This window comes from Dermacentor variabilis, chromosome 3 (assembly GCF_050947875.1).
Source record: "Dermacentor variabilis isolate Ectoservices chromosome 3, ASM5094787v1, whole genome shotgun sequence".
Taxonomy (NCBI): Eukaryota; Metazoa; Arthropoda; class Arachnida; order Ixodida; family Ixodidae; genus Dermacentor; species Dermacentor variabilis.
In genome coordinates, this window is record NC_134570.1 from 70,665,530 (window position 1) to 70,689,863 (window position 24,334).

General features: G+C 44.1%; 1 protein-coding gene across 1 annotated transcript in view; it reads right to left on the reverse strand.

Annotated features, from left to right (window-relative positions):
* Positions 1-24,334, reverse strand: part of LOC142575854 (telomerase-binding protein EST1A-like) — a 98,302-nt gene that overhangs the window by 68,690 nt on the left and 5,278 nt on the right. Inside the window, exons 3-6 of the mRNA XM_075685555.1 lie at positions 14,791-14,910; positions 13,200-13,389; positions 8,398-8,660; positions 2,226-2,304 (exon numbers count right to left, since the gene is read on the reverse strand). Of these exons, the coding sequence (XP_075541670.1) occupies positions 2,226-2,304; positions 8,398-8,660; positions 13,200-13,389; positions 14,791-14,910 (652 nt within the window). The remainder of the gene's footprint in view (positions 1-2,225; positions 2,305-8,397; positions 8,661-13,199; positions 13,390-14,790; positions 14,911-24,334) is intronic.

Consider the following 24,334-nt stretch of genomic DNA (forward strand, 5'->3'; position numbering starts at 1 on the left):
GAAGTTCGCAAGCTAGGAGAAGTGACTGCGGTTATCGCTTTCTTTCAACTAGCGTGTGTTATGAAGATTGACTCATTAGACGCCGCTGATTTTGAATTCGATTGTGGATTTTATGGCTCGTAGGCCTAACACGGCTAAGCTTGGCTGGTGAAGGCTAGTAAAGTTGGTTTGCTCAAAACTAAGCGCAACTAATTGTTTGCTGCTTACAGAATAGCCTCCAAATTGTAATTAAATGCGAATACACGAAAGCCAAAATTATTATTCCTATCATAAAATGGTATGTTTTATTTAATTATTTCTAATAGCTTTTCTTTGACGCCGTAGTGGCGCTGTCAGCGCAAGACGCTATCCGCAAACGTAAAACCCTATTCTAAAACTCTTCACTCCTACGTGCCCCAACGCTAACACCCGCAAAGCTCTTTGGGGCCCCGAACTATTGGGGCCCCTATTCTAAAACTCCCTATTATATCCCACACCCCTAATCCTTGTATTATTTGTGGCAGTAGGCACACATGTTACAAACATGTTAAAGAGGCTAATCAAACTAGTTTTCTTACTTTCAGAATTCCAAAATTCTGACTAAATATTTTTCCCTGCATAACGAATGCACCTCCTAATACAACATCAATGTTTCTAACATAAAAAACAAGGAGAGAAAGAAATGCTGAAACCACAATGCAAGTAAACACAGAAAAAGAAAGTTAGGTAACCATCGTAACGCACTGCGGTCAGTTTTGTGTGACAGACGGGCTCAAATCAAGCGAAAAATCAAATTAACTGAAGTCAAAGTCACAGACGAAGTTAATCCACATTTTCATTTTTTATTTCATAGGAGCAGAGAGAGATGACAGCATATGTATTGTTGGTCTGATGCCAAGATCCCAGTGGCCAATTAGGCAAACAACATTTCTCTGCATGCTTTCTCCTAAAAATGTTACAGTTAAACCTCAGCATAACAAACCTCTATATAACGAAATTTGCGATGTAACGAACTATTTTCATTTCTCGACCTTAGTTGCATTGAAAACCATGTTTTAATTTTCGTGATTTAAAGAAGTAACTTCGTGACACAGTTTCAATTTAACAATGTTTTCGTCCATTTCAATCATGTACTTGTAACCTAACCTGTATGGCTAGTAAATCTAGCAAAAAACTATGTCGGCCGAGGCAAAAGTTATTTCAAGCGTTCTTCTGCATGAAAAGTTTGAGCGACAATACACCGCTGTCAAAGCACGTGCACTGGGACACGGTAGGCAGGAAGCACTGCTGCGCCGCTTGTTGAGTTGGTAAACAACTCGAAGAAACATGAGAGCCGACAATTCCTTCTGTGCAAGAGGGATGGAGAGGAAGTGAATGCACGGTAGTGTGATCCAAGCAGGCGCTGGGAGGGAGGGAGGGCAGGAACGCCAGCCTATTTGCCTTATCTTCTGCACACACGTTCATGCACAGGCCGCGCACAATAATCTTGGAGGCAATCTCTCTGCCGCAAGCCGAAATGAATGATGCCGTGGCCCCGTGCATTTTGTTGTTCCCACGTTTCTAGTGTTGATTGATTGCTGTCTAGTGTTGAAAGTTGTTTGTAATATCAAGTTTCCGAGAGAAAGGGCAGGAAGCGCTCGCTTACGTTGCAATTGTGAGTTCATGGACATCGAGTGAGATGTGTTAATGTTTGCCTGAACGTGCGTGACACCGATAAAACCACGAACCTTACTTTGCGTAGCCTCTTTGCTACCGCCATCAATGCTCCAGCATTGGCGAAACTGACTTTTTTTTTTTGAGAGGGGGGGGGGGGGTGCTCAGGACCAATAACTGTAGCTTTTTACACTTTTGTTTTAATTTGTGGGTGGCGCGGTCAGCTATGGCGTCCAAGATTTACGGCACTGTGTGACACAACACACGCAAATCTCAGACGCCGTGGGCCACATCGATTCCTTGCTCTCGGTGCGATCTGCACGGCACGCACTGGTGCTCATAACCACGCTATTATGGCCCGACCTTTTTGCTATTTTGTTTATAAACGCTTACTAAGAAGATATTATCCACCTGGAATGCTCTGGGAATTTATGAAGTTATTTTTAATACTGAAACTTTAAAACTTCAAATCAACAAAGCTCGCGATTTAACGAAGTTTTCCACTGCAAGTATAACTTCGTCATATCGAGGTTCAACTGCACAATATGAAATGGTGCAGAGACTGCAAAAGATGAAAAGTCATGTGAACTTACCGCATAGAGCGCAAGAATGGCAAGCTGGTTGTATGGACGGCCATTCTTTGGGGCTATCTGCTGGGCCTTCAGGTACCAGCTGCGGAGAGGAATGACAGAGGAAAGAAATATTATGTCCGACGGAATGCACAACAAACACAACGCTCCAGCGAATGACTAGGCAGCACAGCTTGCAATAGAGCACACTGCTGGACCACTGTTGCACTTGGTATACAATAGGAATGGGCATACTATAACACGAGAAAACGAGAGGAACAGCGAAACAGCAGAATCCCCCATTGCATGGTGGCTTTTATAAACGTTCGATATTGTAAGCAAGTCCCTTGAGTTCGATGGTCTACTTGCAAGACATAAAATGTGACTTGTACAGTAAAGAGGTGCTGGCACTATCAGAACAGTAATGGCATTTCCTAGCATTTACTACCCATGGATGTAAAAACAAGTGTAATGGCATTGTTCTGTTTTTGCAATTTTCACTTGGCTTGGCAAAAAAAGTAAATCGACTTGACTTGGGAAATTACCGGAGCAGTTCGACAGGAAATCACAAAAGTTTGCATATACAATTAAACCTCGATGTAAAGAACTTCAACACAGTCAATGACTGATCATTCGGACAGCCCCGCGGCCCCATTGACAGGACGACTGCAATTTTAGACACCTTACAGCGCATTTTGTGATAATTTGGGCTCCGAATGCACGACCGTGTGCTAATATGGCCACCTAGTCAAGCAGAAATAGTGATAGTACTTTCGTTTTGAGACATCACCGGCCACATTGGCGGCACTCTGCAAAACTCGAACTAGCAAAGCCTAAACAATCAAACAGTCGCCGATGAGAGTTCAGGGCATACATTGACTGCACTTTCATGTATCAGTAGCAACAACACGACAATAGCCAAGACACAGGCGTCGATTTTGTTGCGACACCTTCCACTCTGTTCTATGCCATCTTTATTATCTACTGTTCGTGGCCAGCTCATCCAGCTAATAATGTGTGCGAAGCATGGCTCTGGCCACTGACGAAGCGTGAGAAGGGTTAGCATAAAAAGGCCTCGCAGAATATCGTGGCTGCAAAATGTCTAGGCCAAGGTCAAGCATATGTGTGTGGAGCAACATGCATTGACGAACTCGGCACTATTCATGAACAATTAGTTTCGAAAAATATTTTGAATTTCCCGATATTTCTCGTGATTGGCACAAGACACGTTGACAGATGGCAGCATTTCCGCACAGTGATAGTGAAAATGGCACAATGCCAAGAATGCCGTCGCTCCTAGACACCGATGCACCTTGTGCTATAGTAACGGGAAACTGAAGGTACAGTAGAACTTTGTTCATACATTTTGGAAGAAAACAGCGTGAAAAAACGTACTAACTGGGAAAACATACCATCCGAAGTAACTAAAAAAAATTCAACAGACTCAACTGTTGTTGACATCTACGTAATGCGAAGTGTCGTGAGGATTGTTGTGGCCCGAGACACCGACGCGCGTCGAGCTGATGGTGCTCCAGCAGCCCGAGATGCGTTTGGTTGTTTTCCTATCGCATGGTGTTTTAAGAGGGCAACGGGAAACCAAAACAAAATAGAAATGGTGGGTGCTGCCGGATGCCACCGAAGTGAAACGTGATGCCCACATTGTGCCACCTGCAGCAGGGAACGGCGACGCGTTTGCATTATCGCCGACTCAAAGCGTGCAGTACGGTACCAACGGCACTATGCACCATGCACTGTAAAACAGGTAGGTGAAGGTGCTTATCGCAAGAGGTTTGGCAGCGATAGCTGCGAATACAGTGTGCAGTGACCCGGGTGGAGATTTGCTCACAACTTTTCTTGTTCACATGAGATCTGGCAGTCGGAAAACATATACGATCGCAGTCTGCAGCAGGGAACGGCGGCACATTTCCGTTATCCTAGTAGAAGCATGCACTACACTTCAAATGGCACCGCGCGCTGTGAAACAGATACACCAAGGTGGTTATCGTAATAGGATTGGCGGTGATAGCTGTGAATGCCACGTGCAATGACCCAGGAGAAGATTTCTTGGTACCGAAATGAAAAACTGAGTGAGCGCCAGTGTTTTCATATGAGACGGGCAGGCGAGTATTGCAGTGAAGCTGCCGTGGCGGGCAGCTATACAGTACTGTTCTCGCTCCTGCGCACATCGCGCATTTTCTTGTTTACGTGGGATTTAGCGGCCGGAAAACGTATCATATGATCGTAGTTTAGCAAAGTACTGAACATTGGAGCCAAAAATCATGTTTTCCGGGAACATATGGACCGGTAAAAAATGAGCGTGATTCTATCGGGTCATTTTTTGTGTTTTCAATTGCGAATGTTGGCACCAGGAAAACGTACATAACAACAAACTCAAGTAGTCGTATGGCTAACGACTACTTGAATTTCATGGTGCCAAAATTTGGAACGTAGTACCTCTTGAGGTAAAAATGGCCAACCATTTCATGTCTGCTGTAAAAAAGCTATACCTAAGTATCAAGAAGTACGCGATTTTCCGTCAGTCTGGTTCTCCACTTGTTTCATATTGAGCCAGATTATTCCTTCTTGAATCTGTTCAGAAGGCCTAAACACTTGCGCACAGACCTTTGCAAATATGTTACTTCTACATATAATATGCTATTTCTTTTTTGTTTTTTTGTGTGTATGTATTCTCCTAACAGTTCTGTTTTATTACTATAATTGATATGCACTGTTTTCTTCTTTTATTGGTTTTAATTGTATGTATCCACCTAACTGTATTAGATTGTATCACTAATAACTAGATATGTGCTTGACTTTGTTGCTGCTGCTACATATGTGACTATGGGCCCTACAATAGCCTTTGGATACTGGCCCAGCAGTTCTTTTGTACAAATTATTATCAATGAAAAATAAATTGAATTGAATTTAATTGAAAACAATGTATCAACAAGGTTCTACTGTATCTCTAATAAAAGTGACTAACCGAGAATACGGCACCCTGCGTTTGGCAACTTGTGGAACAGTCGCTTATTTTTGGGCAAATACAGTATTCGGACTCCCAATTATTTGGACGCTTTGACAGTCTCCGTCGAGTCCGAATAATCGGTCGGCGACAGTACAGTGAAGTATGTTCAACTTTTTATAACTTTTTGTCCATACAAAACCACATATTTTGATCCTCAATATAACCAATATTTATACACAATTTCAATATAAAGAAATTTCATTGCGCCCGCAGAAGAATACCGAAACAGAAACTTCCGAGTAAGCAGATCAAATGGTCGAATTACATGCTGCTGCTTGCGAACACACTTCTCAAATTGTGTGCAGCTTGCAACCCGCTCCCCGCCAAACCAGAGCAGCGACATGTTCCAGATGAAGTCCTAGTGTGATAAGATCCTATTGCTCCCTATTTATAGGATAAAATCCTATTGTTGCATACTACACCTCCGAGCGACAGTATGGAAGGGTGTGCCGAGAAGGATGGCAGCTTGATGAACTCCATCTTTTTGCACAAGCAAAAGGAAAGGGGGGACGGGGGTGCAAGATTGCGGTACCGCGATCAAGTGCATGGAAGGGCGGAGGGGGTCAGGCTGGAGTGCATTGTCCTTTCTAGAGCAGTGCCTTGGCTGCACATGGTTCTCAGTGTGGTTATACACATACGCAGCCTGTGCGCACGGTTTTAGAAGCAATCTGCCGCATGAGCACAGAGTGGGCAAGCTGAGATGGCAAGGCATCTTGAGCTGTCTTCCCGTGCATTTATGCTTGAGGTTGCGCAATCTCAAGTTTCCGAGATGCACTGAAGCAAGAAGCAGATGAAGCATTCCTCCTCGTGCTGCCGGTGCTGTTCATAGTAACAATGTCCAACTGCGGGCGACACTATCAGCTGCGGGGGGTGAGCAGACGTCAAAGCGTGGCTGGTTTCACTTCATACAATCGATGTGAAGATATCGTCAACACATCGTGAAACCATATCTTTTGGCGTCTACTCCCTAATTCAACAAAATGATTGCTCTTATAATTAGATAATTTTAGTGCGTCCGGTATTCCGGCAAGCACGGGCGGTTTGCCAGACGTGCGGGGGCGTAAATGTCAGCGGCCGGATCGGTGGCTCCAGCTGGTGGTGCCAAGCTCAACCACATAAACACAGAGCCAATTACTATATTCTTCTTAGCTGCTGGTGTAAATTTTCGACAGCAGCGTAATTGTGAAGACAATTACGCCACTGCTGAAAATTTGCACCAGCAGTGATGCAGAATATAGTAGGTTACTGCAATTTTGGCACTGTGTTTCCCTGGTTGAGCTCTACACTACCAGGCGGCTGCACCGCTCCGGCCGCTCACGTTTACGCCCCCGACCATCCAGCAATCCATCCAAAGCACCCACGCTTGCCGGATTACCAGACACGCTAAAAGTCTCTATTACCGTATTTACACGATTGTAAGTCGACCACTTTTTTTAAAATTTGAAAATCTGAAGTGGGGGTCGACTTACAATCGAAACCAAAACATGGCACCGCCAAAAAAGCGAGACCAACGGGAGCTACAACGTAGTTACAATTTTATATTTGCTCTATGGCCCCACCCATAGCTTTTTGCTATCCCGCATGTTTGTTCGCTTTTCGGAAGGGTTTTTCAACATGTTTGAGAGTTTCACAGTGCACACAACACTTATGAGGGAGTGTCGATAGTTGATGGAAGCGCCGCTGTTCCATTCGCGGCGGCCCCCTCATAACGGCGGTGCTTGCGGGGAGCATCGGTAGTTCATGGAAGAGCAGACACCGCTCGCGGGTTTCTCTTTGCCTGTTGCGCTTAGCTTCCTTGACGAAAGGCACTGGTTTGACGCGTTCCACTTGACTGCCAGCTACGTGCTACTTCTATGCTTCCTCAGTCGACATGAGTGCTCCAGGCGCACTAATCATTCGGCACTCGTTCACAGCAGCATTCAAGAGGGCTGCCATCGTTTACGCCGAAGAAACAAATTGCTGCGCAGCGGGCTGCAAGTTCGATGTTTCGGAACAGGTGGTGCGACAGTGGCGACTGTAGCGAAGCGAAATTTTCACCTGTCACGGCAAGTGAGAAATTTCCCACGTGCCGAAGTCTGGACGCTTTCCGGAGCTGTAGGCTAAGCTTGCGGCGTACGTCACTGAAATGCGCGATCGGTCCCTGCCAGTGAAGTGTGACATGGTCATGAAACAAGACCGGATATTCGCCTTTTAAGGACCTGCTCCGCCGTGAGTATGAGTGGCTGGCAGCAGAAGACCGCGAAATTACGCTAACCGGACTTGTCAAAAGAGCCTCCCTGACGGCTGCGTGTGGTTGGGTGCGTTCGGCGTGGGCTGCTGTTCCACAAGATGTCATGGTGCAGTCGTTTGCCAAATGCGAAATTTCGCGGGACAATGACGCACTGTGGGACTGTAGCAACGATGACGATGGCAGCACTAGTGAAGATGAGCAGTCCAGTGTCCATGTCAGCTACTAATAAATTTTCATTATCGAATGCGCCCTTGGGTATGCTCTTTCTTTCCCTGTCGCACAATATGGGGAGGGGAGGGGGTCGACTTACATTAGAGTCGACTTACAATCGTCTAAATACGGTAACGATGATAATTCCAAAAATCGTTTAGCTTTTTTAGTGTAAGAAAATTCAGTCAGCGAATGTACTTATTTGCATAAAAAATTGAATTTCAATATAACAAAATTTAAGTATAACAAAGCAAATTGCTGATTTTACCAACTTCATTATATCAATGTTTAACTGTAGGATCATAGAAATTATTCAATATTGCAGGAAGCATAAATCACACGAGAATTGCCTAGATAAATGAAAGATTTTGTACGAGTAGGAATGTACATGTAACAGCTTCCCTCTCGCGCTGATATACAATCGCTATCGCTCTCACTTATCACCATTTCAAGCATAGAGCTACATAAACATGGCCATGGCTACCCGTAGAAAAATTCTTATAGAAGATGTCCAATGAAGCTTTCCACATTACAACTGCACTACTGCGCAATCAAACTGTAAGCTTTCCATTGAACTAAAGAAGATATGTGCCATAAAAATAGGTTGTAGGTCCCTTTGAGGACTAAATTTTAGCCTTTACGAAAGCAATGTTTCACGACTGCAGCAGCGTGCTATTTGTTGCAACCACTTGCTTCGTGAAATTACAGCTTATGAAATGGGCTCAACTCACCTGCGAGCTTTGCCATAGTTGGTGGTGCCCATGGCCTGCTCTCGATACCGAGCCAGATCTCCAAGACAGATGTAGATCTTCTGCACCGAGATAAGCACCAGCCTGACGGAGTCAGCAATAGCCCTTCCTCCGGCGACACTGGCTGCTGATGAAGAGGAACCGGCGCCCAAGGAACTACAGATGTCCGGTTCGAGAAACTGGTTCAAGTTGAAACCATACGTCTCCTGAAACTTGTCCAGCAGGTTCTCGTAAAAGATTGTGCCCTGGAAAATATGCAGAAAGAGAAGCTCAGAAAACTTGTGCTGGCTAGTATGGTATACATATCCAGGAATTAGTGATGCAAAGCATTTGTCAGTTTGCCTTGACTCAATGCAATACAGTAGAGGATCCTTTTAAAGGAGTTGCATCCAGCACGAAAATGACTTTGCTATGTTCAATGTTTGTTATAAGCATATATTCATCACATGCTAATATCGACAACAAACATTTAATTCAATGCATCAATTAATTCGTTCATTCGTTATAAGTATCAATGCTTGACTTTATAGGCTACCAACAGTTACAGGCATGAGCTTGTAACTTAATGATATTGTTACGGGGATGTTGGGAGTATAAAAGATTGTATTTACAATATATATACAAAGTGAGTCGGAGTAGTTGAGACAGCCGACGACCAACAACACGCAGCAACCAGCGCCCCGCGATCTTCTTCTTTCATCCTTCCGTAACAGGACCCCCGGGTGGTGAAGCGCTGTCTTGGCGCATGGTAGGCGAAGAATTGCAAGCAAAGTATGGCTTCAGCCGCGAAACGTGGACGACGTCAACAGGCGTCGAACTTGAGGATGCATCAAACTGTAGAGACGCAATCTCGTAATTTATGTCGTTTACTTGACATAGGACTTCATAAGGCCCTGTGTAGCGAGAGAGAAGCTTCTGGGAGAGGCCAACCCGATGACATGGTGAACAAAGGAGCACCCAAGCACATGGCGCAAACTTAACATCGCGATGGCACCGGTCATAACGCTCTTTTTATACATGCTGCGAGGCTAATAAACGAGATTGGGCAACTTGACGTGCCATGTGAGCGCCATCGATGACTTCACGAGCAGGATGGTGTCAAATCGCAATGTGGAGTCACGACCATACAAAAGATGAAAGGGTGAATATCTTGTGGTGTCATGTAGGGATGAGTTATATGCGAACGTCTCGTAGGCCAGCGTGGCGTCCCAGTCACGGTGATCATTGAAGACGTACATCAACAGCATCTCTGTGATTGTTCAATTGAGACGTTCCATAAGATCGTTCATTTGTGGGTGGTAGGCAGTGGACAGCTTGTGCTCAGTGGCACAAGAACAGAGGAGGTCGTCGACAACTCGAGACAAAAACGAGCGGCCGCGGTCTGTAAGTAACTGTCGAGGTGCACCGATGTGGAGAATGACGTCGTGGAGGAGAAAATCGCCGACGTCTGTTGCACAACTAGTCGGCAATGCCTTTGTTATCACGTAGCATGTTGCATAATCAGTAGTGACGGCGATCCACTTATTCCCTCTAGTTGTCGTCGGAAAAGGGCCAAGCAGATCAAGGCTTACGCAAAGGAACGGTTCAGAGGGAACTTCAAATGGATGGAGTCGTCCGACAGGTGGCAGGGGAGGTTCCTTCCTGTGCTGACACAATTCGTAAGTTGCGACATAACGGCGCACGGAGCGGTAGAGACCCGGCCAGAAGAACTGGCGTCGTACGCGGTCGTATGTACGCAAAACGCCAAGGTGTCCCGCCATCGGTGCATTGTGAAGTTGTTCGAGAGCGACGAATCGCAGATGACGAGGAAGGACAAGCAGCAACTGAGGGCCGTCAGGGTTGATATTGCGGTAGTAGAGGATGCCATCGTGCAGAACGAACATGCGGCACGTGGAGTCAGTGCTGCCAAATTGCACTCCGGCGATGATGGACTGTAAGGATTCGTTGCATTGTTGCTCAGCGCGCATGTCGGTCATGTCAGCAAAAGCCATCATGCAGGTCATCGGATCATGCGCAGCAGGATCAGGGGGATCCACGGGGTGATGAGAGGGGCAGTCTGCGTCCTTGTGCAGACGACCATATTATAGTTGACAACAAACGAAAATTCCTGAAGCCGCAAAGCCCAGTCAACAAGTCGTCCTGTCGGGTCCCGGAGGGAAGACAGCCAGCAGAGTGCATTGCGTGGTGGTCTGTAACGAACAAAAACGTGCGGCCGTACAAATATGGCTTGAATTGGGCGACAGCCCAAACTAAAGCCAAGCACTCCCACTCACTGATGGAGTAATTTCTCTCGGCAGGTGACAGCAGGTGGCTGGCGTAAGCTATCACGCACTCGGCACCATTCTGTTGTTGGGTGAGAACAGCACCGATGCCCTGGCCGCTTGTGTCAGTGTGTACTTCGGTCGGTGCAAATGGATCGAAGTGGCCAAGTATGGAAGGGGTGGTCAGAAATCCCATGAAAGTGCCGAACATGTAAGCCTGCTCTGGGCCCATGAGAATGGAGTGTTCTTCTTTAGAAGATCTGTCAAGGGCCGAGCAACGTCAGTGAAGTTTTCGACGAAAAGGCGAAACTAAGGACACAGGCCGACAAAGCAGCGCACGTCAGAAGCAGAGCGTGGCACAGGGAAACTGCGTACAGCGCGAACTTTTTCCAGATGTGGTTGGACACCAGATGCGTCAATGGCGTGTCCCAACACAGTTATCTGACAGAGCCCGCATTGACACTTCGTGGAGTTCAGTTGGAGGCCGGCTTTTCGGAAGACCGCAAGAATGGCAGAGTCGGGTAAGGTGGCTGCCGAACGTGGGAGAAAAAAAAAATAACGTAGTCAACGTAACAGAGACAGGTGGTTCATTTGTAGCCTCGCAGAAAAGTCCATCATACGTTCAAATGTCGCAGGAGCATTCCATAGGCCAAAAGGCATGACTTTGAACTGGTGTAAGCCATCCGGCATGATGAAGGCCGTCTTCTTGCAGTCCATTTCATCAACTGAGATCTGCCAGTAGCCAGATTGAAGATCGACGGACAAGATTTTTTAAAAAGTATTTAGCTCTGTGCAAGCAGTCCAAGGTGTCATCGATGTGTGGTAGTGGGTAAACGTCTTTTCACGTGATCTTGCTTAAGTGGCGATAATAGACGCAAAAACGCCAGGTACCATCTTTCTTTTTCACAACTACCACAGGCGAAGCCCAAGGACTGGCTGATGGCTCGATGACCCCTTTGCAGAGAATTTTGTCCACTCCTGATTGGATGACTCGACGTTCAGCATGCGCTACACGATAGGGATGCTGACGAACAGGATTCGTGTCTCCAGTGTTTACACGGTGCTGAACAACAGATGTTTGGCCTAAACGTCTGTCGCCGAAATCAAAGATGTCACTGAACGATTCAAGCAGGGGATGTCGGGTTGCGATAACGCGGAGAGAAGTGTCGGGGTGGAGTAAAAATAGTAGAAGAGTGTTCATTAGCTCTGGGATTGGTGACAGCACACACAGAATGTAAACGAATGTTTTCAAGTTCCTGGCAAATGATGGCTTGTATGAGGGGAACTGAAAATGTGGTAGCGTCAGGGCTGCGCAAACAGAAAGCTGCGGGCGCCATCGCATCCAGTTCATGTCTAACAATTCACAACACGTCCTCTGATGGCGACGCATGCTGCTGTGCGGGTTGATCTTCACACGTCGACGCTGCGGCAGTATTGGGAAGTCTGGCGAATGGTTGCAAGATGTGTTGGCTTTTGGCCTGCTCGAATTGTCAGCACTCTTTAATGATTGCATCAACTGTAGAGCAGCTTTTGCACGAGCAGATTAAATGGGCCGTCAGCAATTCCCTTAAGCATGTGCCCGACCTTTTCAGCTTCTGTCATGTCGTGATCAGCTTGACATCAGTTGTGACGTCACAGGCGAGTAAAAGCTCGGAACAGCCGGCGCGGCGACACACCTCTTGCCTCTTCTACTCCATACGTGCATGCTGCTGCTATGGGAAGAGCGAAGAAAGTCTGGACGCCCAAAGAAGAAGCGGCTTACCAGGAAGGGAGCCATACTGGGAAGCAAGAAGCAATACGTCGCCACAGAGCTGATCTGGAACACCACACCAAAGCGGCGGCTGAGAAGAGGCGACGCCGAGTCAAGGATTCCGAGTTTTAGTCCATGGAACGCGAGAGTCAGCACCTGAATGCTCGAAGTCGCCAAGAAAGCGATCCTGGCCTGTGACTGCTTTAAAACTTCCAGTGTCAAGCCCGTCGTGACAACTTAGCAAAACCTAGCATAACCTTGCAAAACCTAGAAACAACTTAGCCAAGCCTACCATAACTTCACAAAACCTACAAACGACTCAGCCAAGCCTACCAATAACTTGGCAAAACCTAGCATAACCTGCAAAACCTACAAACAACTTAGGCAAGCCACATAAAAGCTAGGTGATCAGCTCAGCTGTTGACTTCAGCCTTGCACCACTAGTGCAAGCTGCACATGTTTTTTGTATGCGAGTGTGAGTGAAATGTGAAATAAGTTGTGTTTGAAAGGTAGGTCGCCCGTTTAGTGCTTGCAAGAGCCCACAAAAATGCATGCTTTGGTTATGACGCAGTACCACTTATAGCGTGGATTTTCACAACCCCCGCGACTTGCGTTATGGTCTACACTGTATTAGTTATGTATGCACAAATAAACTGAAAACTTTGTAATAGATTGTTAAGAGCTATTTGCTGTTAAAAGTGCAACCCATTCTACATTCACATGCATTCGTTAGACACTTTCCAAAGTCTTCAGCACTTTGGCTATCTTCTCACCTCGTCAACCAGATTGAGAAGTTGTGTCTTGGCTTCATCTTGAAATTCGGGGCACTCTTCCATGATGCGACGGAACGTCTCAATACCTTGGTAGAAGGCAGACTTCCAGAGAGCATTCTCCACATTCTTCTCTGCACAGTACCTCGGGTCAGCCAGGATCACATTTTCATACCGCAGCTGGAGCTTCCATCTGAAACCACGAGGGGATTCCAACTGTTTACATCTACATAGTGAAGAGACATTAAAGGGAAGGATAGGTTGAGCTGCATTAGTAAATCACCTTTCTACAATACTGAAAAAAAAAAGCCATTCTAACTTAGAGGAAAGGCTTGCTAAACTAGAAAAGATGCAAAAACAATAAGACTGGTGATGACACTGTTCTAAAGTTCCTGGACCAGTTAGCTGTGATGCTATAAAATTTGACGGCACCTGCTTGGACCTAGTTAATGTTTGCATTGGTACAGATAGGCTATGTCGTATGCTAAAATAGCCAAAGATTGAGTCTTGAGAACACTTACAGGTCCCACAAACACAATATACAAAAATTTGAAAGCCGTGATGTCACACTGATATACCAGTACAGAGTTTTTGACACAAAATTAACAAATAAATAGGAGTGAACTTTGGCAGTTTTATCTATTAATAATCAACCTAGAACTGCAAAACTAACAAAAATGAAGTTTTGAAAGAATACTTCATCAGCCTAAACTCATTTAAGTGTTTCTCGTAAGTGTATGTTTCAGTGACCGACTGGACAGATCAATCTCACAATTCACAAAGTGCTTAGGCAAGTGCTGTTGTGGGTTTTTCCAGCAATTTCCTGGGAAAGGCTAGGGGTCCCTTCTATTGCAGAGACATTTCATTCATGCTTTCTTGCCTCCAGATCTACAGGACTAAGCCAGTTTGTCATAACAAAAACAAAAAGAAGAAAATAAATACTGCTTTTTACTGTAAAAGCTCTTAAACATGCAAAGGACTACTACAACTACAAGCATCATTTGCAGCAGCAACAAAATAAAGAAACTCGTGAACCACAGCAAGAAAGGCGTGCCTTTTTGCAGCATTAACTTGCCTTTGTTATTGCCTCATTTGTTCTGATGACAGCAACTGACTGGAACCACCTGCCCATCTCCATTGTCAACATCATTAATATTTCAATATTTGAAGGTGACATTGATGACTACTGTGTGCTGCAACTGCATTACCACAGAGCTGTGTCCTTTTGATTTCTAATCATTAGTCTTTTCTGTAATGCTTTCGGGCATTGAAGGTGTCAGAATAAAAAATTAATAACTCAATAAATTATAATTCATATACTAAAAGTTCAATTATTGGCTTTGAAGGGCATGTTTATATTGAAAAATGGAAGACATTGTGTCATCTCTCGTCATGGCTACATAACTAAACAACGCCTCACATGTGAGTCATGCAGGAAAGCCGAATGGTGGGACACACAAGAGAGTTGAGCATTCACACAAACTATCAAGCAGTGAGTGAATTCATGCACTGTGGATAAGAAAGGCTTTCCGCATTTCTTCCTTACTTGCTGTGGTGCAACGCGTACCATTGGTGTCGAGGCAAATGAACTCACCTGCAGTGGCCCATGGCTTTGGTGTCAATGTTCTGGATACCTTTGGAAAGGTAATTATTCAGCTCTCGCTCCAGGAGAACAGCATCATGCAGGTTCTTCTCCACAAGCGGCTTTATCCGGCTGTACATTTGAGGGGGACAGGGGCAAGATTATTTATTGATCCCCACATAAAAAGGTTCTTGATGTCATTTCTTGATCACCACATAATGATCAAGAAATGACATCTGTCATGCAGGTAACTGACAAGCAAAGAAGATTAAACCTTTACAGCACATAGAGATTCTCCATGCATATGTAACCAATATCAACAGCCTGAGGATGAGCCCAATGTGAGTCTGGAGTGCACAGGACGCAAGGATACAGAAAGTGCACACTGGTGCTTAAATCCATTGTCCTTTATTTGAGTTTCACGTCAAAACGGCTCAGTTAGCTTGTCAAACTGCAGCTTTGAGCCATTTTTGCAACATTTATGCAGAAAAAGTTGTCAAACCTTGCTTCGACAAGTCCTTGTCACATTCAGAATTAAATGCAATCTTTATCTATCAACAATCTTCTGACGCAGAGCACAGACTATGAAAATCAATTGATGTCACAAGACAGCTTAAGAGGGAACTTCAATGCGGCGTTGCTGCCATGCCGCTTTCACTTTTACATAAATTATAATCTACCAGGCATCCTCTTACAGCAAGGCTGACTTTTCTGACCAACTTCAACTGAATGTAAAGGTGTACTGACATATAATTATCTCTTTTCCTTACTGGGTAGCTGCCGACTCTGTAGTCACGGCACGAGGCCTCACTCGAGTGTGCAACGAATCAGTCATAGGTCATAGAATCTCTGGATCCGGACAGGCCGCCAATGGAAACTAACCCTTGCAACGCTTAACACTTGAAAACTCTCGAGTGAGGATAGCTTAGCAGGACTTTTTGAAGAATTATGAGACATTGTTAGGGATATCATCGACCTTAGTGAGATTAGAAGAACTGGTGAGGCTTATACATTACAGAATAACGGACATGTCCTCTGCTATAGAGGTCTCTCAGATAAGAAGCAACATGGGGTGGGATTCATAATCCATAAGGACATAGCAGGCAACATTGATGAATTCTACAGCATCAATGAGAGGGTAGTTGTAGTCGTAATCAAACTTAATAAGAGGTATATATTAAACGTAGTACAAGCCTACACTCCAACATACAGTCACGATGATCTATAAATAGATCAGTTTTATGAATATGTTGAATTAGCGATGACAAAAGTGCAAACTCAGTATACTGTAGTAATGGGCAACTTCAACGCAAAAGTGGGGAAAAAGCCGGTTGGTGAACAAGCAATTGGCAACTACGGCGTCGATTCTAAGAATGCTAGAGGAGAGTTGCTGGTAGAATTCGCAGAAAGGAATAAGCTTTGAATAATGAACACCTTTTTCAGGAAGCGTAGCAATAGAAAGTGGTCCTGGAAAAGCCCTAATGGTGAAACAAGAAATGAAATTGACTTCATACTTTCTGATGATCACATCACAGTGCAGAATGTAGAAGTGATAGGCAGGGTAAAGTGCAGTGATCATAAGTTAGTGAGGGCTAGGATTCACCTCCATTTGAAGAGAGAAAGAGTTAAACTGGTCAAGAAGAAACAGGTCAACTTAGAAGCAGTAAGGGTAAAAGCAGACAAATTCAGGCTGGTACTTGCAAACAAATATGCAGCCTTAGAACAGTGAGATGATGATGACATAGAGCTAATGAATGAAACCATAACTAGGTTGGCTTCAGAGGCAGCAGTATTGAAGTGGGAGGCAAGGCACCAAGGCAACCAGCAGGCAAGCTCTCCCAAGTAACAAAGGACCTAATGAAGAAACGACAAAAACTGAAAGTATCCAACTCAAGAGATAGGATAGAATTCACGGAACTGTCAAAATTGATCAACAAGGCGATAATAAGGGATATCCGAAACTATAACGTGAGAAATTCAGAATTCAAAACGTGCACTTGGGACTACTCCATCGTTGAAATCTGGCTAAAGAGTGATTGCATGTCACTCTTTTATGTAATTACGCGTTAAAGGCCTGTGTTGCTGTTTTTGGTTGCTTGCGTTTTAAATTTTGCTCTGTACATTTCTCCCTGTGTGGTGACAGCACGATTCATGATAGCGACAATGCCTAACATTTGCTGTGTGGCTCTGTATCTTTCCAAGGGTGACTGACTAACCTAGCTTACTAACTAAACTAATACCTATTTAAGTATACTAATGCAAGAACTAAGCTTATTAATTAACAAAACTAATTACATACCTAATAATGAACTAAACTACCTAACAAAAGACACCAAATACTGAAATTAACTCAGCAATAACTAAAATTAATAGTTAACAAGGCTAATGGATTAATGAATGGATTACTCAACTAATAACTAAGCTAAGCAACTAATGACTGACTTAAATAACCTAAAATATTCAACCAAGCAACCAAATGACTAAATAACTAATATAACTAGCTGAAATAAATATAACAAGAAAAAATCACCCACCTGACAACTAAGTTTTAACTCATCTAACTAAATAAATAAGCTGACAAGACAAACTGGACTAATTGCCTAATAGCTAACCTTACTAGCTAAAGTAAATAACTAACAAAACTAACTAAACAAACTTATAACTACTTTAACTAAGTAACCTATCTAAAGAAAATGACTAACTTACTAATATGGGTGACAAACCTAAATAACTGATCTAAATTTTAAAAATTAATAAAGTAATTGACTTCCAAAATAATACTAATAACTAGATCAAGAATATAATAAACAGACAAAGCTAACCAACTAGATACCTAAACTTAATTATTTGCCAACTAAACTATTATGTACCTAACTAAAGCAACTAACCAAATGTAACTTACCAACTGATCAACTAATAACTAATTAACTAACTTAGCACTCGAGGAGAGATGTTGGTAGGATTCGCGGAGAGGAATAAGCTGCAAATAATGAACTCCTTATTTAGGAAGCATAGGAACAAAAAGTGGACCTGGAAAAGCCCTAATGATGAAACAAGAAATAAGATTGATTTCATACTTTCTGATGATCCCAGCATAGTGCACAATGTAAAAGTGTTAGGGTAAAGTGCAGTGATCATAGGTTAGGTTAGTAAGGTCTAAGATTGACCTCAATTTGAAGAGAGAAAGAGTAATCTTGGTCAGGAAGAAACAGGCCAACCTAGACGCAGTAAGGGTAAAAGCAAACCAATTCAGGCTGGCACTTGCAAACAAATATGCAGCCTTAGAACAGAGAGATGAGGATGACGTAGAGGGAGTGAATGAAACCCTAACTCGGCTGGCTTCAGAAGCAGCAATTGAAGTGGGAGGTAAGGCACCAAGACAACCAGTAGGCAAGCTCTCCCAATTAACAAAGGGCCTAATAAATAAACGACAAAGAATGAAAGTGTCCAACTTAAGAGATCAGATAGAATTCGCGGAACTGTCAAAACTGATCCACAATCAGAAGATAAGGGATATTCGAAATTGTAACGCGAGAAAGAAGAAGCAGTAAAACATGAAAGCAGCATGAAATCAGTGAGAAGGAAACTTGGCATAGGACAAAGCAAGATGTATACACTAAAATATAAGCAGGGTAATATCATCAGCAACCTTGAAGATATAGTAAAAGCAGTGGAAGAAATCTATACTGAACTGTACAGTACCCAGAACAGCCATGATACTTCCATTTGAAGTAGTAATGTGCAGGTTACAGAGGCTCCTTCTGTATCTAGTGATGAAGTTAGAAGGGCCTTGCAAGACATGAAACAGGGAAAAGCAGCAGGAGAAGATGAAATAACAGTCAATTTAATCAAAAATGGAGAAGACATAATGCCTGAAAAACTGGTGGCCCTTTATACGAACTGTTGACTTCAAGGGTCCCAGAGAACTGGAAGAATGCCAACATTATACTAATCCACAAAGAGGGAGACGTTAAAGAATTGAAAAATTATAGGCCCATTAGCTTATTTCCAGTATTCACCAAGATAATCTCCAATAGAATAAGGGCAACACTGGACTTAAGTCACAAGTCAACCAGGGGAACAGGCTGGCTTCAGGAAGGGGTACTCTACACTGGGTCACATCCATGTCGTCAATCAGGTAACCGAGAAATCCGCAGAGTACAATCAGCCTCTCTATATGGCTTTCATAGATCACGAAAAGGCATTTGATTAAGTAGAGACACCAGCAGTCATAAAGACATTACGTAATCAAGGAGTACAGAACGCTTACGTAAATACCTTGGAAAATACCTACAGAGGTTCTACAGCTACCTTAATTCTACACAAGAAAAGCAAGAAGATACCTATAAAGAAAGGCGTCAGACAAGGAGAGACAATCTCTTCAATGCTATTCACTGTGTGCTTGGAACAAGTATTCAAGCTATTAAACTGGGAAGTCTTAGGAGTGATAACCAATGGTGAATATCTCGTCAACCTTCGATTTGCAGATGACATTGTCCTGTCTAGCAACACTAGGTATGAGTTACAACAAATGATTGAGGACCTTAACAGAGAGTGTAAGAGTGGGGTTGAAGATTAATATGCAGAAGACAAAGATAATGGTGAATGGCTGGCCAAGGGGAACAAGAGTTCAGGATTGCCCGTCAGCCTCTAGAGTCTGTGGAGGAGTACGTTTACCTAGGTCAATTAATCACACGAAACCCTGATCATGAGAAGGAAATTCACAGAATAAAAATGGATTGGATTGCATACGGCAGACATTGCCAGCTGCCGACTGGAAGCTTACCATTACCACCGAAAAGAAAGGTGTACAATCAGTGCATTTTACCAATGCTGACATATGGGGCAGAGACTTGGAGACTGATAAAGAAGCTTGAGAACAAGTTAAGGACCGCGCAAAGAGCGATGAAACGAAGGTTGCTAGGCATAGCATTAAGAGACAGAAAGAGAGCAGTTTGGATCAGAGAGCAAACGGATATAGACGATATTCTAATTGACATCAAGAAAAAAAAAATCGAGCTGGGCAGGTCATGTAATGTGCCAGTTAGATAACCATTGGACCAGTAGGGTTACACAATGGGTACCAAGAGAAGCAAAACGCAATCGAAGACGACAGAAGAATAGGTGGAGCGATGAAATTAGGAAGTCCGCGGGCGCTAGTTGGAATCGGTTGGTGCAGGACAGGGGTAACTGGAAATCGCAGGGAGAGGCCTTCGTCCTGCAGTGGACATAAAACAGGCTGATGATGATGATGACATGGTATCGCAAATTGCTGGTAAACACTCAAAAGCTGGTGATGCCCATATCAGTAGAGTGGTTGCAAGCCACACCATGACCAAAGCACCAGAATGCACCCTCACATTTGACACAGGAGAACCCTGGTCCTCTGCTATCCCTTCTCTGGTAAGGGGCTTTATTTGTGGTAAGGGGCTTTGTTCTCTCGAAATGTTTAACAGCCCTCCTACTTTCTCTTCTCTACTATGCTGCTGAATGCTCGAATTTAATGCTGGAGTTTTATGAGCCAAAACAACAATTTCATTACGAGATGCCGTAGTGGTGGGATCCAGATTTATTCTGACCACCAGGGGATCTTAAACGTGCCTGTAATGCACAGGACACAGGCGTTCTTGCAGTTCGCCCTCATCGAAATACGGCCGCCGCAGCTGGGATTTGATACGCGACCTCGTGCTTAGCAGCACAACACCGCAGCTGCGAAGCCACTGTGGTGGGTGCTGCTGAATGCTCAGTCACAACATAACCTGAGAATGCTGCATCAGGCTAGGCTGACTAAACCACATGCAAGCCGTTTTTGATACCACTGATCACCACCTCCGATTTCTGAATGTCACAAAAAGCCCCCTTCAAACCCGAAGCCCCGCTGCACTTGGCAGATGTTCGGAAACAGCTGCTTTAAAATATGGCACAAATGTCACACTCTCAAGGATCAAAACTTCATACAATTGTTAATGGGTTGTCAGCTATTCATACAAAAATAGAGGGAGACAAAACCTTTGTGTGTACTCATTTTTCCATTTCCCATTTTTCTGTACTGTCCCTTTCCCACTGGCATGTTTCTGCAGATGACGGTGGCTGAGGGTGAATAGAAAAGCCTCCATGCAAGCTGCATGTGAATGAGTGGTTCACGTTCAATTTCTCACTTCACTTTACCAGCAAGAGTTTCTTTTTTTCCTACTTTTCGTCATGGGCCATAAATTTTCTTAAAACTTGCCTAGAGGAATACTGAGTGCTAGTGTCTATTACAGTTTTCAATGTGGTGTTTCAACTAGCATGGAATAGAAATGATGGGAGTTATAACCATTGCCTTGGTTCAGCTGACAGCCTAGAGTTCAGTGTGGCTGCCCGACTGTCCCAAGCTGCCGAGTCTTTTTGCTATAAAACAGTGTTTATCATTAGAAACATAGCGTAGCATGCAAATTTCCATATGGTTGCAAGGTCACGAGATTGTTTTTCTGAAATGCCAGCTAACCACTCACTTGGCAATGGCTGTCAGTCCCAGCAGCAGTGCCACCACATTTATTTGATACTGCTGCATGAAATATTGCTTGTGTGGCTAAGTGGGCTTTTGTTGCTTAAGCAATATAGGCTATCATACGCCATACACGAGGGTGAAGCTGCGTGAAAAGGTGCATGAAGATTTTTCAAATCTTTTAAGGCCTGCTGAACTTCACTGAAATAGTGTGAAACCATGAAGCTAAAAGAAAATGTGAGAGGGAACTGAACAGACTGATGCTAACAAGGACATAGAACAGGCTCTCAAGTACAGAATGCAATTCAACAAACCGCATTCCAAAACCAGTACTCCCAGTCATGCCCATGATGACTGAATAATCATAGTGCAAGTTGCCCCACAAAGTACGGAAACAGCCATGAACCACTTTTTATCAAAACTGAGAAATGCATTTGAAGTTAAATTACACTATTTCCCAAATGCTTTGCCAAATGATGTTCTTCAGTGCCTTCATCAGAAGCAGAGTTATTGGCACTCAAGCATAGCATTCGCGGTGCTTCCGCTCCTCCTTCAATGATTTGCACTGCAAAGGCTATGATGGAGCAGGGTGTGCCCACAAAGCTCCGCCTACTGAACGTCACCGTGGTGCGCAGTGCAAATTTGATTTTGGATGTTCTTGTAGACATCACTACTTCCCATTTTGGCATCCACGATGCACCAAACATAGTTGTTCTTAGCGAAACGCAGTGCACTCAGCCAGTGGACTCGTCGCAGCACCCCGCGGTGGCCATAGTATCTACGCTACATAGCAGACTACAGCTATATGCAATTGCAGCGTTTGCTTTGTGCATAACAGGGCTAGAATGCTCGGTAACGCTCATATGCTCCTGTATGGCTGTACCAAGGAGGTTAAAGGAAACTGTTAAAGGAAACTGTTTTTCTTTAACCTCCTTGGGCTGTATTACATGGTGCAGACCGGCTTTGTTTTGCACCAGCTCAATGGACAGATAGTAGACACATCCAACTTGTACATTTTGAAGCCCTATCATAAGCTATCATTAACTCATTACAAAGCAAAGTCTACCAAGGCATCTTACCAGGAGTGGCCAGGAGTGAGTGTGCGCTGGCAAGCATGCATGTGATCTGATCTTAAGTTTTGCATGGTTCCATGCTAGTTGAGTGTTCAAAACTAGTCGAATTTAGCAAGACCTGATGGCTACAACACCGATAAGCAGGGTGGCCAAAGTTTAATACCTGCGCGGGTGGCCATGGCCGAGCATGAGCAGAAGATAGTCAGCTTCTTCTGGAAGTACTTAATTATAAAAGAAATTTCAAAGCAGATTTTCGCTTACTTAAGCCTGTTTATTAAAGCGTGTAAATAAATATACACAGTAAGTGTATTGAGCCAAACACCCTTCCTTATTGATGGCAGCTGTTGGCCAATAGCAGCTGCATAAGGGAGGGAATCTACTATAGTAAGAAATAAATCATCCAGAAAAGAGAGAGGAGCAGGCTTCTGTTGAAAGGAGAGTGTTTCAGAGAAAGGTGACTTTGCGCTCCACTTGCGAGATCTATGCACCCTGCACGGCTGCAAAATTTGGCTGCGGTCTTGATAGCAATGTATGCTATCCGTGGATTGTGTTTTTTCACCAAGCCTGAGGAGTGGTTCAGAACCCCTATGAATATTCGTGCCATGAGTGCTCACTTCCTTTGGAATGATGCTGTTTGTCCCAGCACACTTAATTTCTAAGTTAAAATGTTTCTCAGAAATATCAGCATGTAATGAATATATGCTTATACTGTATAACCTATAGACCTATATATAATTAGGTTATTTCTACTTGGAGTGCAACTTGATTATAACTAAACTGCACAGCTAATAGGCTTAATTGAAAAGCATAACTATGTGTAGGCACTGTACTAACTTGAGAAGACACGACACCAGTCTAAAACATTCTATATCATGTATAAGTGCACGTGAAATTTTGTATGTTCCTTACAGTACTGGTATCAGATGTACATTATGAACAGTCACTACAAGCTATTACCACTGAATTGACTCATTTAAATTTGTGATGACAGAAAATTACAGCTGCTCCATGGACAGGAAGGTTATCTGCTCTATGAGAAGCTCATGACATGTTTCACACTTGTATGCTGAAACTATTATTTAACTTGAGCTGGCCTTGGCAACATTATAATACTGCAAACAACCACAGAGATTGCATTGGTGCTAATGCTAAAATTTCAAAGCATATAAAAGCTTGCTCATCCCTTTGCCAAGGTTGCTGCCCTCACCCAGACTCAATGATGTGGTTTAACATACTACTGCCTGTGGGGATACGCGACTCTCACGCGTCCCCTGATATGTTGCTTTTCCGCGTAGCTCCCGTCTCCTGTAATCTGGCTTCACCGTGTGGCTTGATGCCCGTGGAAGTCGGTGTGGTTGAAGCGCATTGCGAGAGATGGCGCGAGTGTGGCTCTGCTAACGCCACCTAACAGCAAGGTTACTTGGGCGCGGAAAGGAGAAGGCTCTTCCCCTTTGGCTGCGGGTCAGCAAGTGGTGCGAACATTTCGTGCATGCACCGATGCATGCCTCTGCGGGACCGTATCGCGAGGCCTGGTATGAACGCGCCACCGATCACGTGACCGCGTACGTGCGAACGACCAGGCGTTGGTGTCCAGCATGGGGCGAACATATTTGCTCACTATCTGGTAGCACTGAGTCGGACTTGCTAGATTTGTCACGTGCCCATCGGCATATTTTGTGGATAGCAACTCGGCTAGCAGGCATTAGTCTATGAAAGGTGCAATAAATGCTCTTGTGATTGTTCGCACTACTGTGTTGTCGTTCCTTTGTCCCAATAGCACGGGTGAGGATTCCACAAGCCACATCTAAGCTGTAAGAGACACAGTAGTGATGGGCTCCAGATTAAATTTGGCTGCCTTGGTTTCAGTAACATGCACCTAAATCTAACAAGTACACGAGCAATGTTTTTATACATACTGCCCCCATCGAAATGGGACTGCTGCTGACATGCACAACACCAACAGCCTCCTGCTTGGCAATGCAATGCCACAAGCACT